This window comes from Sturnira hondurensis, unplaced genomic scaffold (genome assembly GCF_014824575.4).
Source record: "Sturnira hondurensis isolate 20B ecotype Veracruz unplaced genomic scaffold, ASM1482457v3 Scaffold0007703, whole genome shotgun sequence".
Taxonomy (NCBI): domain Eukaryota; kingdom Metazoa; phylum Chordata; class Mammalia; order Chiroptera; family Phyllostomidae; genus Sturnira; species Sturnira hondurensis.
In genome coordinates this window covers 89,742-105,780 of record NW_028080334.1, presented here as the reverse complement: position 1 = coordinate 105,780, position 16,039 = coordinate 89,742, and the positions used below count along the sequence as shown (strand labels likewise).

The 16,039-nt window shown below is 52.6% G+C and overlaps 1 protein-coding gene and 1 non-coding gene across 2 annotated transcripts; both read right to left on the bottom strand.

The window, feature by feature from the left end:
• Positions 1 to 700: 700 nt before the first annotated feature.
• On the bottom strand, positions 701 to 773 carry TRNAT-UGU (transfer RNA threonine (anticodon UGU)). The gene has a single exon. It is a non-coding gene; the product is annotated as a tRNA-Thr (tRNA).
• Positions 774 to 2,200: 1,427 nt separating this feature from the next.
• TRIM7 (tripartite motif containing 7) lies at positions 2,201 to 14,826 on the bottom strand. The gene is made up of 7 exons (XM_037052877.1): positions 13,924 to 14,826; positions 12,999 to 13,094; positions 9,600 to 9,830; positions 8,653 to 8,675; positions 8,259 to 8,374; positions 7,766 to 7,801; positions 2,201 to 4,558 (listed from the first exon to the last, which is right to left on the bottom strand). Exons 1-7 carry the CDS (start codon positions 14,434 to 14,436, stop codon positions 4,047 to 4,049), a joined length of 1,527 nt encoding a protein of 508 aa, XP_036908772.1. The 5' UTR covers positions 14,437 to 14,826; the 3' UTR covers positions 2,201 to 4,046.
• Between the last annotated feature and the right edge of the window lie 1,213 nt (positions 14,827 to 16,039).

The following is a 16,039-nucleotide window of genomic DNA, read 5'->3' as shown; positions in this document are numbered from 1 at the left end:
GGGGACACCGCTAACTCCGGGGGGCTGGGGGCGTTCTAGCGCGGCTCGGGATTAGAAAATAGAACGCGGGTCTGGTGTACCAGAGGAGAGAATCACTCGCGGAAACCTGTGAAGACTCTTGGAGAAGGGGATGAATGGAGTGGATGGGGACCCGCTTCCCTCCCCGCCCCCCACCACTTTAGCACCCCGGGCTCCCGGGATTCATCGACACCTACGTGCCTGCCCTACGGGAAGGCCACCTCCTGTATGGAAGCCAGACTTAGAGAGCCAACGGAACTTTTAGTCACCCTCCCAGCTAAAGCAGTAGGTTCCCAGAGGGCGGGAGGAGACCTTACCAGGTGGACCCCACTCAGCTAAGACAGAATGAGAGGCGAGGACAAGACCCTGCCCCTGCCCCCTGGCCGGTTCGTGTTCGAACCGGCCGGGAGCACGCGCAGAAGGAATCGAGAGAGGGGTCACGGGGGAGAAGGGGCGCGGATCCCCGTGCCGGTGATCACAAGGCCAAGGACGCAATGGGTACAGCTCTTCCAAAGGTAAGCGATAGGCGGCGGACAGCTGTAGGGCAAAGAACAGGAAGCTTCACCAGGGTCTGGCTTCCCCGAAAGGCGGAATTCGTGTTGGCTTACGCATTTTGCACTTTTCCAGCTTACAGCTCAACGTGGAAAAAAAAAATAAAGCAATTTTTTAAAAAGCTGAGCTTAGGCCCCAGCGAGATTTGAACTCGCGACCCCTGGTTTACAAGACCAGTGCTCTAACCCCTGAGCTATGGAGCCAACTGCCGATTTGCCCTCTACACACAAGTAGTTGATGTGAAACCACCTTCCGTGCAGCTACGCACAACACACGCTAGGGGATTGGAGATGGGGCCTGCGTTTCTGCATCCTGGAGGGCCCAGGCGGGCTGCCGCAGCTTAGCTTGCGGCGTCTGTACATGTTGGTGCTGCTAATGAAGCCTCTGATCCTGCGAGAGAGCACCACAGGGAGCAGGTCCCCGTTTCGCACACGGGCTGAGCCTGTCGGGGCGGGGCGTCCGGTGGGCGGATCTGTGCGGAGGTCCAGGACTTCCCTGCCTCTGCGGGATCTCAGACGGGGACCTGTGGAGAGCAGGGGTTTGCGGCTTATTGTATGTGAGGATCCGAGTCCTACGTCAGGGCTTCGAGGGAGGAATTAGGGAAAGGATATCAATGTGCTTATCCTAAAGGGAATCCAGGACCCGGGGCTGGTAAGGTAGGCTGGCGGTGGGGGAGCAGTTGCGGGGATCAGGAGGAAGAAGCTGAGAGAGTGGTGGAGAAATCAGAGTGCATGGGTGTGAGGAAGTGCTTGGCCAGGGACTTGGTCTGGGCCCGGGGTCCTTAGCCCCTACCGCTCCGTTAAGAAAATAAGGAAAAGACAGCCTTTAGGGTCCACCCTGGGCTCTGGGGAACTTGTTCTATCACGGGGCCCATAGGGTTGAGGGCAGGGAGAGTTGGCTCAGGTGAAAGACAGCAGCCCTTGCTCTGCATGGTCAGGAAGTGGCAGCTGTAGGTCGTGGATTTGGCCCCGTTGCCCAACCTGCTCTATGGTCCCTGCAAGGCCAGATGACTTAGGTCACTGGATGGCCAGGGCAAAAGCAGGCCCCTAGGGGACACCCAGTTGGACACTGAGGAGCTAGCTGTGTGAGAGAGAGGCTAGTGGCAAGAACCTGGCTTCTCACCGCTCTGCAGCTCACAAGGATCTGAGACTAATGGGTGGCGTCAGAAGGGCCGAAGTTAGGCCAGTATTTGCTCTCAGAGGCCCAGAGATCTCCGAGATCTCACGATGCCCAAAGGAAGGGAGAGAAAAATGCAGACATGAACACATACTCTCACACCAGCATTGTGACACCCAAAGTCACCATGCTGTCCTGGTAACCAAGAGAAAACATCTCCCTCACCCTCCACATGCAGTTATTAGGTGACTGTTGCAGCTCTTCAGATATTCAGACATCGATGTACCGGTAGTTCTACGAACTTGCAGACTCACAAACACAAAAGCTGAAAATATACACACAGACAGCTGTGCCTGCGGTCCCCAGACCTGGCCCTACAGGGCCCCCCCCCCAGTCACCCTACCTTCCGTGACCCATAACCTGTGTTACAGTACTTCAGCACACTTGCTAGAGGACTTAAAGAGTAATTGTGATATCCAGTTTAAAAATCAAACAATCCCAGAAACATTAGGGCTTGATGATGACAAAAGGCCATTTAATGAGAAAATAAATGTTAAAATGAGTTTTCCTTGTGGTATTAAGTGGTTTGAATTCAGTCAAACACTTTGATTGGCTACAGTGTTCTAGAGCTACACTTTGTGTATGAATAGGGCATAGAATTCACCTTCTGGAATGCTGCTGTAGGCTAAACTCTTAAATGGTCTGGTCCCCAGTCTATAGGACACTGGATTTCAATGGCCCGGCACTGTATACACTTGGCCCGCCTCCAGAACAGTGCCATGCCTGCCTTCCAAGAACCCTGTATGCAAAATGTGCTTGAAGCACCTTAAGGGACAGAGCACTGAAGCTCCATGACTCTTGCAGGCCAGGCTTTTTGCCTGTCACTGTCCCTGCATCTGCATAACAACCTAGGCAGGACAGAATTAGCTCTGAAACTGGCTTTCATCTAGCTGAGCAGCCCATTAAAAGTGTTGGAAACCTAAGGCCATCACCTAACTATGGGGTGGCTAATATTTAACTACAAGTCAATGATAGGGTATGACCTAATCGCACCAGGTCTGTTTTAACACCTAAACCCTATGCATGTGCCCATACATGCCCCCATACATGCCCCCTCCAAGATCCACACATCCCTCCGCCCACACAATCTGATATAAACACGTGTGTGCATTTCTCACACACAGAAGCACACTGGCTCACCTCATCTGGCAGACCCTCCCTGCTCGTGATTGTGCTCTTGCACTCAGACTGGGGAAGTCAAGAATGAGCTAAGCCATTGTAGAAATGAGCTCACAATCTGTATTTCCATCTCCATCTCCCTTCCCTGGGGAGCACCAACCAAGGAAGAGCCCACCCTCCCGGAAACCTAGCCTGAAAGAAGCTGCTGAACGATTAGCCAAGGTGATAACAACCGCCAGGGCGCAGGCTGAGCTAGCCTTGGCACCAGGGTCCTCTGCTGTTAGCATACATTCAACAAGTCCCAAGAGAATCTGTCAGGGCATGTTTGTGCTCAGTATTTTCATGCTTGTGTTAGTTACATCTGTAAAATTATATGTGCTTTCTTGGTTTTCAAAATTCCAGAACCTTTGGTCTCCTTACCCAGAAAGACCGTACTTTGAGAGGGATTTAGGTATCTGTGAGAACACGTGGCTGTCACTGTGACTGAGGACGGACATACCACTCTGTGTCATCAGTTTAGGGCTATTAGAGGGTGGCCATGCCTACAGACTGTTGTCTGGGGCTCTTCCCTCATGCACAGGTTAAGGCCCAACTCCGTCCCAGACTGTCCTCGGAGCTGGAAGGCTCCTCCCTGAGTGGACGAGTTGGTCAGGCCAGCTGGATTCAGGTCTCTGAAGGCAGAGCCGGCAGCTGACAAGAAGGCAGAACAGAAGTGACATGATCGTACTTGGCCTGGCCCCAAACATTGCCACTGGAACTGAGACCAGGGTCTGGTGTCGTTCCAGGGGGCCAGAGGCCTTGCTGAGTCTGGGCAGTAAGCCCCAGTGAAGAAAGCACCCCTGTCAACATCCGGGCTCCAGTCCTCATGGGCCTTCACCTCCTCACAGCTGGTACCAAATCTACATGCCAGAAGCAACAGGTAGGGGACAGGCCTGGGGATCCAAAGCATCCCTTCCTCCAGTCAGTTGAGCGCAGGGCTTCTTTCCCACCTTGCACAGTCTCATGCCTCTGTGTGGGGTCTCCAGAAGCCTCTCTAAGGCAGCCTGTGGCAGAAGAGGGAAGGGCAGACCCAAGGTGGCCGGGCAGCTCTGGCGGAGAACAGCATCCCTTCCCATGGGCAGCCAGGAGAATACGTTCACCCTTGACTGACTGCCCCTTCTCTGGGAGGCCAGCAATGTCCCTCAAGGCCAGATTCGCAGGTAGGTGCCAGTGGAGCAGACAGAGAAAAGGGGGAACACGCGCTCTTGGAACTTGACACGAAAAGTGTAGAGGTGGCGCATGTCCTCGGTGGCGTAGAAGGACACGGCCCCCACCTCCAGGTCCAGCGCCACCCTCACGCGGGACAGGTGGCCGCAGCTGAGGGGCGTCCTCTCAGGGCTGGTCACAGCCCAGTACTGCCCGCCATTGAGCTGCAGCGCCCAGACGCCCTCCTCGGGAGTGAAGGGCGTGAGGCCCTTGCGGCGCACACTCTCGCGGGCCACGCCAAAGGCCCAGCCATCCTGGGAGCCCACTTCCACCTCCCAGTGGTGCCGCCCGGAGGAGAAGCCGCAAGACGCCAGGACACGGGTGTTGGTATCGAAGCGACGCGGGTGGCTAGGCAGGTCCTGGGCTCGTTGTCCGAGGCGCACACTCTTAAGATCCAGAGAGAGGATGAGGCGGGGATTGGCAGTGTCAGGATCCAAGGTCAACTCCACTGCAGCGGGGGAGACAGGGAGAGACAGCCCATACAGGCCTGTTGCCCAGCCCCCACTCCTTATTCCCACCCGCCCCCAACATGTACATGCTGAAATCAAACAAATGCAATATATGGACCTTTTTTGAATCCCCATTCAAACACATGGGCAAATCCGATGGATACGACAATTGAGACTTCCGCCAAGATGGAGGCATAGGTGGAAACACTGTGCCTTCTCCCACAACCAAGTTTGAATACAACAAAGGTTTGGAGAAACAAAGACACAACCAAAGGGAAGAAAATTGAATTATACGGAAGTCCCACTGCATCTAACCTTCAACGGGACCGTAAGAGGGGCGGAGCCAGCAGCAGAGCAGGGTTAGGGCAGGAAGGATCCCTCCACCCAGGCGACCCAGCCGCGCAGGCAGCAGGGTAGCAGCGCAGACCGAGTGAGGGTGCACGGCAGGCTGAGCGCAGTCACAGATTCCCCCACAGATAAACCAGCAGAGGTCTGAGCAGTGAAAGGGTCCCCGGAGGCCCCAGCATCCAAGGGCACAGGCCCTAGCTGCGAACTCAGTGAGGGTGTGGGGCAGGCTGATGAGGTTGTACATTGGAGGTTGGCCTGGGGCGGGAGGAGGCAGAGAGAACTGCCATTGATTTCCTTTGACCCTGCCCCCACATACCGTGTCACAACCCAGCAAAGTGGGTTGCCCTGCCCTGGTGAACTCCTAGGGCCCTGCTCCTCATGTGTAACAGGCACAAACAGTCCAAAATATGGCTCAAGAAGAACTCAAAGTCCCAGAGCTGATAACTCTAAGCGACCGAGAAATAGCGAACCTCTCAGATGCACAGTTCAAAACACTGGTGATCAGGATGCTCACAGAACTGATTATAGTCACAAATTAGAGGAACATCTGAAGGCTAAACTAATTGAAATGAAGGGAGATGTCCAGGAAACCAATAGTGATGGAAAGGAAACTGGGACTCAAATCAATGGAATGGACCAGAGGAAGAATGAAACATCCAACCAGAAAAGAATGAAGAAATGAGAATTCAAAAAAATGAGGAGAGGCTTAGGAACCTCCAGGACATCTTTAAAATTTCCAACATCTGAATTATAGGGGTACCAGAAGGGGAAAAGAAACAGCAACAAGTGGAAAACTTATTTGAACAAATAATAAAGGAGAACTTCCACAGTCTGGCAAAAGAAATAGACTTCCAGGAAATCCAGGAAGCTCAGAGAGTGCCAAAGAAGTTGGACCCAAGAAGGAACACACCAAGGCACATCATAATTACATTAGCCAAGATGAAAATTTTGAAAGAGAGAATCCTAGAAGCATCAAGAGATAAGGGGACAGTCACCTACAAAGGAGTTCCCATCAGACTGTCAGCAGATTTCTCAAAAGAGACCTTAAAGGCAAGAAGGGGCTGGAAAGAAATATTCCAAGTCATGAAATCCAAAGACCTACATCCAAGATTGCTTTATCCAGCAAAGTTTTCATTTAGAATGGAAGGACAGATAAGATGCTTCTCAGACAAGACCAAATTCAAGGAGTTCATCATCACCAAGCCCTTATTATATGAAATGTTAAAGGGACTTATATAAGAAAAAGAAGATGAAAAATATGAACAGTGAAAGGACAGCAAACTCACAGTTATTAACAACCACACCTAAAACAAAAGCAAACCAAGAGGACAGCTGGATCAGAAGTGGAACCATAGAAATGAAGAACACATGGAGGGTTAGCAACAGAGGAGTAAGAGGAGGAGAAGCAGGGAGAAGCACAGGAAATAGCAGAGACAGTAGATAGAAAATAGATAAGGGGGAGGGCAAGAATAGTAGGGGAAATATAGAATCTAAAGAACTTGAGACACATGGTCATAAACTAAAGGGGGGAATGGTGGGGGAGGGGTGTGCAGGGTGGAGGGGAATGAAGGGGGAATAGAATAACAACTGTAATGGTATAATCAATAAAATATATTTAAAAGAAAAAAAAGACAACCACACACAAACACTTAGATACTAGAAAGAATAATCAATTTTTTCTAATTATGATGGTTTTGTGGGGTTTTTTTTTACAAAGTCTATCTCTTTAGAGATCACATACTGAGATATTTATAGAAATGATATCTGTGATTTGCTTCCAAATAATCCAGTGGGAAGAAATGAGTAGGCGTGTGAGTGAAGCTTGCGGAGGGTGCATGATGAGTACATAATATTCACTGTGCTCGTCTCTCCACTTTAGTGTATGTTTGAAGTTTTCCACACTAAACAGCTCAAATAAGCACCCCTGTAAGCACCACAGTGTTCCAGGCCTATGCCAGGCCCCGGGAGGCCCAGCCCCCTGCCCCTTCCTTTCACAGAGGAGGGGAGGATAGACAATACGTGATTTTTTTAAAAAGAAGATGATAAGAGGTGATCAGGACAGCGGGCTGTGATTTCAACCAGAAGGACCAGGGAAGGACTCGCTGGATAGGTGCATTTAATCAAAGACATGCAGAAGGTGAAGAAGCCAGATAGGTGCTTTCTGGTGAAGCATGTTCCAGGCCCAGGCGAGTGTGTGCTAGGTGCACTCCAGGAGCAGCAGAGTGCATAGAGGGTGGGGGTGGGACTGGGGAGGGCATGGGATGCAGTGAGGCCAGACCACCTGGGGCCTGGAAGATCACTGTAAGAATGGCAGGCTTTGCTGAGTGAGAGGGCCTGGGGCAGGGTTGGGGGGTGGGGGGTACTTGGTCTTACCCAGCTGGTTTAGATCCTGCCCAAGAAAAGTCTGATTTAGGCCTTCTTGTGGGATTGGGTCCCACTCACCCCAGAGCTCTGCAGGGGTGAGAATCACCCCCTGCCTGGTCCTCAGATTCCTCCAGCTTCCCCTCAGCCCTCCCCATGCACACAGCCCCAGTCCCCAGAAGAGGTCTCAGTGAGAGGTCTCAGTTGGGAGTGAGGGCAGGGGAGAGAGGCCAACAAGCCTTCCCCAATCTAAGTATCCTGAGCCACAGGGCACTTCTGCTGTGGACCATAAGTCTCCAGGCCCCACTGTGGCCTGAGGGGGTCAGCAATGTGAGGTGAGGATGCAGGGAAAGGCGGGTAGAGGGCAGAGTTGCTGAGGTGGGGGGGCCAAAGGAAGCAACCACACACAAAGCCCAGAGACACAGTCACCAGCAGGGAGGGAATTCCCTACATGGCCAACAACCTGCTAGTTCTCACTATCTCCACAATCACCGTACCTTTCTCCTCTTTCTCCAACTCTTCTCGAAGATCCTCTGAGGAAGAGAAATGAAGCAGGGTGTGCGTGGATGATACAGGAGATTGTCTGTCTGGCCATGGCAGGGACACCACCTCCTCTGACACATTCATGGCCCCAGTGGCTCACTTACCACCCCAGATAGGCTAGGGGCACTGGGCCCAGCGTGGGGGCGGGAGAGGCAGTATTTTGGTTTTCCCTGTCCAGCTTTGCCCTCTTTCACCTGGTGCTGGTCTCAGCTGAGATATCCTCCCTCACCCCTGTTTCTGTCCCCGGTGCCCCTCTATCCTGTCTGCCCCCAGGGGAACTTCGTGCCCTGCGGGCATCTGAATAAATTAGCCACCACACACCCCAGCTCTGGTCTTCTCACACAGCTTCTGGAAAGGCACATCTTTGGACCCTTGGACCCCAAATCACCAGAGCCACACCACTGCCACGGGCATCTCATGACCCAGCCCCCCACACGTGGGCCCTACCTTTGAACTTCTTGAGCAGCCCCTTTAAGACAAAGGTCTTGAGGGAAACATTCCAGACTTTATTCTTCATCTCAGAAGAGACTGTGCTTGGCTTGGGGGCAGGCACATTGCTGCACCTGCAGGACAAGGAGGAAGGCCCACCGACACTGTCCCACTGCCACAGTTAGGACGGTGGGGTCCTCTTGATGGGGAGAGGTAGGAAGAGGAGAGCCTGATCTCATGTCCATAACCACAGCCAGGCAGATGGACGAGACGGCTGCCTCAGCAAGTACCAGGTAGGGCAGTGGGGAATCAGATGGTGAGAAGCTGGGGGCGGCGAATGAAGAGAGCATACAGTGGGAAAAAACGAAGAACCAGCTTAGAGGAGACCAAGGAACAGCTAGGGTCCACTCACCTGCTTAGCGTGTTTTTGAATTCCTGAAAAGAAAGATAAAAGCAAACCTAGTCAACACCTTTGAAAAAAATACTACTGCTCCCTGCCCTGCTTCCAGAGGAACAAGCAATAAATAAGCAGGTATCCCTGCTTATCCGCTGCCTGCGTGGGCCCTGGTGCCAAGGTCTTCCCACTGTGGTGGCAGCTGGGCGTCTCACTGTGGCGGACCCCTACCTGCCCACAGTATGCAAATACTCCTGTCACTACAGAATCATTCCTGGAGCCACATGCTGGGGCCCAGCATTGTCTCTCCTCTCCATGCCGCAGGGACAAGTTACAGCCTTTACGCAGCAACTGCTCATCCTGACCAGTGTCTTTTAAATGGCTGTTCTTGACCCGTTTGTGACAGTAGATTGTAACTTTTTAAAAAAAATTTTTAAAGATTTTATTTATTTATCTTAGAGGGGAAGGGAAGGAGAGAGAGAGAGAGAGAGAAATATCAATGTATTAGTTGCCTCTCATGCGTCCCCTGCCAGGAAGTGGGAACTGGCCTGCAACCCAGGCATGTGCCCTGACTGGGAATCGAACCGAGATCGTGTGGTTCGCAGGCCCACGCTCAATCCACTGAGCTACACCAGCCAGGGCAGTAGCTGTTTTTTAGATGAAATGAAATAGAATAGAAAATATCAAAGTGCATTACATTAGTGAAGGTGATACTTTCTAAGACTTTAATCTTAAGTATGTATACACTGAAATATGATATAAGATATATTATTGTTATTCATGGCTAGGAAAGTTTTATCATAGCCCTTTAGACTTCTAATCCCAGGAGAATCATGGCACCTCTCTCCAGTCCTTCTTGGCTCCAGATTTTGTGAGTCCACTAAATTCTCAGGATCCGACTCTGTTCTCACTGCCTTCACAACGCCTTAAGACAAAGACTCGAAGTCCTGGGTAGCCAGACTCACCTGGAGAAAGTCAAGGTCAGGTTTGTGAGCTGTCTCCTGGATCTGGCTGCTGAGCTTGGATAGCTGGGTGATCTCACTCCCAAGATGGGCCAGGTTCTCATTCTGCTTCTGTGTCACTTCTCGGGACAGCTCCTCCAGGCGGCCCAGGAGTCGGCCCTCCTGCTCCACCAGGAAGGCCCGCAGTGCCTGAAATTCTGCCCCCACCTTCTCTCGCTCAGCAGCCATCTGCTTCTGTCTCAGGGGAGGAGAAGTTGGAGAGGTGAGGGGACATGGGCATCGAGACTTGGCACTTGGACAGGAGCCTGGAGCCATCCCACAGGGCAGAGCTTCATCTACCACACTGCTCAGAGGTCACAGGGTCACCCACATGTACACACCCTGCACAGGCTCTAATTTAAATATTCCAACTCTGAGCTCCCAGCAGCATCAACACATGTTCTTGCTTCCGTGGTCACAGATGTGCCCACATGTTCCTTTGCACCTGGGCTCTCCCACCAATGTAGGGCAACTTTAAACTGTCCTGAGAACTACTCAGGGCAATGGTTTCCTCATTTGAAAAGTGGGAGGAATGACTTTTAGTGCCTCCTGGGACCACTATAAAGATTAAACTGAGGTCACTCTCTCTTCCCCAAACACATTTATTATGTGTTAAATTCAAGAAAACACTATCAAAATGGAGTCACTTACGCCAAGACCCACATCACTAGACTTCATTATAGTTTCCACTCTCCCAGAAATGGAATCTTAAACCAGCCAATCAGGAAATGCCTTTGTTCAGTAACCTGCCATCCCCTATAGGGAAAGTAACCTTGCAATAACCAATCCAGGTTTTTTTGTTTTTTGTTTTTTGTTTTTTTGCAATTTCCTTGTTCCTGCTTCCTCTGCTTATAAAATCTCTTGCCTTATACAGCTCTTTAGGGATCCTTTCTCTCTGCTCCATTAGTAATTAATTCATCAGTCACTGAATAAAGCCAGTAAGATCTTTAAAATGTACTCAGTTGAATTTTGTTAACATTCATCTGCCCTCCAACTTTCACTCCTCACTTTACTTCATATTAAGAGCACCATTTCTCTTTAGCAACCATTCAGGTAACACATGCTCATAATACATAATCTGGGAGGTGCAGAAAAGTAGGAAGAAGGAAGGAAAATAACACCCACATGGTAGCAGCACACCCACATGACTCAAGTGAAACTTGAAAGTTGTGTGCAGGCTTCATATTCTATTATTTCCATTATATTACCCGTAGGATTTTTCACTCCTGTGTTTCCAGACATGGGCTCATGTTCCTGGTCCCTGGATTTCTTGCACGAATATGTGGGAGGGGCCACACATGACATAACAAGCAAGGCCTCCTATGGCTACTGAGGAGGGAGAAGGATTCTGTTCCTCCAGGACAAGCTCAACTGTCACAGTTCCTCTTCTTTAAAACTCTAAGGGTGGAAAGGATGGCTGGAAGAGGAGACCGTGAGTGGATTCTGAGGTCAGGAGACCTGGGTTCAGGCTACGGCTCCCCCAGGACCTTCATCATCAAGACACTGGGCGAGCAGGCAGCTGCAGCCTGGGGCACTTCACAGGTGTTAAGTCACTGAACCCAATGAGGTGGATGCATGTCACCAGCAAGTGGGGAGCCACGATTCTAACCCAGAGAGTCTGACCTCAGAATCTGAATTTCTTGCAATTTTATCAGACGGTCTCCCAAAGTAATAACACAAGTGAAACAATATTAGCCAAAGTACTCTAAGTCAGGGTTTTCCAACCACTGCATTACTGACATTTGGGACCAGATGATTCTTTGTGGTGGAGGGCTGTCCTGTGCATTGAGGATGCTTAATCAGCACCCCGGCCTCTACCACTAAATGCCAGTAGAACTTCTGCCCAAGTGTTGATTGACAACGGGAAATACCATCAGACATTGCCAAATGTCCGGAGGGCCAAAACTGCCTCCAGTTGAGAAGCACTCCTAAAGGATAAGAACATTTGTTTAACAAAAGTATTCGTTCTCTTTGTTATCACACAGCAAGAGCTGTCCTCTACCTCTATTGTTCAATTAAGCATGTATTTTGTAATTCTAAACCATTCGTGGGCCAGAGGGGTGGTGAATCAGCAGAGGACTGAGTGGAAGGTGCTAAGCAGTGCCCTGGTGTGTGGGGTCAGGGACCATGAAGCTGCCCACGCTGTGCAAGTCCCTCTGGGTCATGGATGGAAGAGACACATGTTTAACCCTTTCTCAGGAGGGCAGGGTGGAAGTCTCTAGGGGAGTGTTCAGGAATTCCGTGGGGAGGGAAGTGAATGATCAGTTGTACATTGGAAGCAGGTGCACCAGGTGCAGTTGAGGGTCAGGAAAGGAATTTCCGAACTCAGGGTTTTCCCCTCCGTCCCACCCTCTCTCAATCTTGAGGACAGAAGGGTCCTCAAGTTCCTGCAATTCCCAACTCCAGAACTGACTGGCTCTGTCCTAACAGACCCTAGTAGATCCTTTCACTCTTTTAACACCTATTTGTTGAGCTAACAACTGAATTTGCGAGGTAGAAAATTACCGTCCGTGATCCATGTTGCCTGTCTTAATCAAAATGAGCCCCATTTCACTCCCGTGATCCATCGTAAAGAAGACAAAGTAGCATTCCTACCCACCAGGGGGCGCTGGGCACACCCGGCTGCACAGAGGGAGGCTGCTGGAAACCGGCCGCCAGACCTGACCTCAGCAGCTATGACACCCACTAAGTTCCCTTACCCTTGACCCCATTTCAAAACCCAAAAAACTCTAAAAATGAAAAAAAGGTTTTCATAACATTTGGGTGACAAAAATGCCCTGGGCTAACATGAGGCTATTTACTGTAACTATGTTTTCACTTGCATTCAATGACAAGATGCCCCAAGGCCCTGGTTGCGGTGTCATGTAATGTTGAAATGATTGTATATCCAGATTCACCGGGACAGTTCCAGTTTCAGCCAGCTGTTCTAGAAGGATTATTTTAGCAGTTCCATTTACTTTCAACAGTTCTGTTTTTTGCCCTGGAGGGTGTCAGGCTCTCAGTGGGTTGAGAGCCTGACTGCAAACCAAAAGGTTGCCAGTTTGATTCCCAGTCAGGACAGGTGCCTCGGTTGTGGGCCAGGTCCCTAGTTGGGGACGTGGGAGGAGCAACCGATCTATGGAACATCCATGTTTCTCTCCCTCTCTTTGTACCTCCCTTCCTCTATCTCTTTAAAAATATAGTCTTTTTTTAAAAAAGCTCTGGTTTTATAATAAAGGATACATACACCTTTTATAATATGCATCCTATTATCTTTCTAAAATTCCCCCCTGTATTCCGCAGGCACACACTCCTGCACCACACACCCAGACCGTGCCAGGGGGGTGGGTGGCCCTCAGTTGTTGGGGCGGGGTGGCAGCTCACCAGGAGCTCCTTGCCCTCCTTCTCTTCTGTGGAACGAAACATCTCATAGTCCTCCAGATCACTCTTCAAGACCTTCAACCTGGACTCCAGGAGCTCCTGCCAGAGGGTGAGAATGGAGATACTGTGGGGAGAGGATTCTGGAAACCCCAGTGACTTCCAGGAGCCAACCAGGAGCAAGAGGAGGCTCTGCACATCGAGAAGACCAGATCGAAGCCATCTCTGGACAGGATGGAATCAGCTTGCGCGGACTTCAAATAAGGGGACAGGGCAACGCCAAAAGCCTAAGGGTCTCACTTCCCCAAGACCACCAGTGCTCCTCCCACTCTCCCTGCAGCCCAATATAGCTTGTCTTCTCCCTTGTTCTCCTCCCCACCATCAGATATGCCTCTGTGTGGAAGGACTGGAGCAGCGTAGGGAGCGAAGAAAGATGGGACTCTGTGCTAGAGGCCTCTACACACGTCTCAACTGAGGCCCCAGCAAGGAAGCAGGAAAGACAGAAGCCTAGGGTCAACAAACAGCTTTGACACAGCCCAGACGGCCCTCTCCTTGCTCTCCTCAACCCTGGAGCCACTTGGGAAGGTCGTCTGGCTCCGGGAAAGAGCTGGGAGTTGGGGCAGCGGACCTGTGGGTTTTTCCAAGTGGCCGCTAGGGGATGGGGATGGACAGGAAGAACATCGTCAAGCCTGCCGGACACCGCCCAGGCTGTCCAGTCTAGAGGGGGATTCGGGGGTATTAGTGGTGTGGGGGTGACAGAGGGACAGTCACACTCAGGTCCGGAGTCAGTGCTGAGCAAGAGAAATGAGGCAGCCCCCCCCCCCCCCCAGCCTCCTGCCTGCCTGCCTGCCTGCCTGCGGGTCCTCTTCACGGCGTGCGCGGGGAGGCAGGCGGGGTCGCGGGGACCCGCGGGAGTGGGGCCGGCGCTCACCTTAGCGTCCTGCACAGCCTCACCGAGCGGTATCACCGCGTGCTCGCGGTGCTCGCGGGCGCGGTCGCATACCACGCAGATGGCGCGTCCGTCGTCCTGGCAGAAGAGCTTGAGCGGCTCGCCGTGCTGCGCGCAACCAGTCGCCGCGGCCGCCGCCTCCGGGGGCCCGCGCTCGCCCGGGGCAGCGGCCGGCAGGCTGAAGCGCCGCAGCAGCGTGGCCACCGCGGCCAGCTGCCGGTTGGGCCGCAGCTGACTCGGGCGCGCCGGCTCGCGGCACTGCGGGCAGGGGAGTGGGTACGGCAGCAAGCGGGGCACGGCGGCAGACCCCGCGCCCGGGCGCTCCCAGCAGCGCGCGATGCAGGAGCGGCAGAAGCTGTGGCCGCACTCGACGGACACGGGCTCTCGGAAGAGCTCCAGGCAGATGGAACACGTCGCCTCGCCCTGCAGCTCCGCCGCCAGTGCCAAGGCCTCGGCCCCAGAGCCCGGGCCAGTCCGCGGCCCCACCGCCGCCATGCGCGCGCTCGGTGGACCGAAGTCTGGTGGCCCCGGGGAGGCCAGGGACGTGACAGCGCGCCGCTGGGAGCGCTGCGGCCGGGGCGGGCCTCTGGGCGCCCTCGCGAAGGAAGGGCGCGGCTGACAGCACGGGCGGGCGGAGACTAGCACTGAGGGCACGCCGGGCTTGGAAACCCGCCGGGTAGGTGCGCGTGGAGGACGCGCCAGGCGGCGCAGCCAGTGGATCCAAGTGAGGCCCAGCGCTCTGCGTCCCGCTTCTGGACCTCTCAATCCCCGGCCTTGGCCCGCGGCGCCCTCTCTCTGTCGCCCCCTCGTTCAGCCCCTCCGCGGGCCCGTCCAGGCCGCCCTGGCCTGACCCAGTCAGCTGCTGTGGGTAATGGGCCGGGACAGGTGCACACACATGCCCAGCTGGGCGCCACTCCCGGTTGCTGCCTGAGGCCGACCCAGCACTGGGTAAGGGTCTGGCGTCCCGGCCACAGTATCAGGTTGCCGGCCTGCGGGCTTGTCGCAGCTCTGTGCCCAGCTAAATTTGGAGTCTGGACCCTGGCTCTTGCCCCCCAGAAGGCCCAAGCGTGGCCTTCTGTCCACCTCTGTAGCTACCTTTCCAGCGATAACCCCTCCCCCTTATTTATTCTTTAATTGCCTTTTTAAACAAATAACACATTTACAATAAAATTTCCCAGTTTACTCGGTGTTATTCCTCCTCCGCCAAATAAAACCCAATCCTCTGTGTTCCTCCGGCTTATCCCCTCAGCCCCACTCCAAAGCTGCTAGTATTATTTGCTTCCATCCCCTCTCTCTGTATGCCCTCCAGAGATCACTGGGGTCAAGCTTTCGCCCTCACCCTCGCCCAAAACAGCACCTCGAAAATGCTGTTTTTGAAGTCACCAGTGACCTCAGCGATCCTAACCCAAAGGCCCCTTCTGAGGCCTCAGCTCACCCGCCATCTCTTCTGTCCCTTCCTCCTTCCTCACATCCTTTCCCAGTGCCTTCCAGGCATTCCCCCCAGCTCCATGGCCTGCTACTGATAGAGGACTCAAGAGTTGGAAATTTTTAGTTTAAGGCAAAAAGTTATAAGCCTAGTAAGTAATGTACATGGCTAAAGCTTTTGTTTCAGAAACTACAAATCAGGCCCATCCTGGCTCCTATCAAAACAGCTGACATCCTGGGACACGGCTTAAAGACCACCACCTGGGGGCAAGTGGCGGCATCCAGGCCACTGTGTTCCAGGGAGAGACAGAAGACCACTCTCGCCTGGGAACAGCTAACTGTGCAGGACAGGAATGTTGTAGTTTCTTTCACCTAATCCTCCCTGAACTTCAAAACCCCATCACTGCCCCTTGTTTATTCCTTGTTATGAAAACATTGGCCTGGGAGGAAAAGAGAAGATGGTCTGTTAGGGTATGAACCAGCCATCTTCTCAAATCATGGCCATATGAATAAAGTGCCCATAGAGGTTCAATCGCTGTCATTGCTTATTGCGTTTGGTAGTGACAGGCAGCCCGAACGCGGGTGTCTTTTGCAGTTTTACTACCTTCATCTCTTCTCCCCACCAGGCTCAGTCCTTGGGCCTCTGCCTATACTCAATCCCTTTTGATCTCTC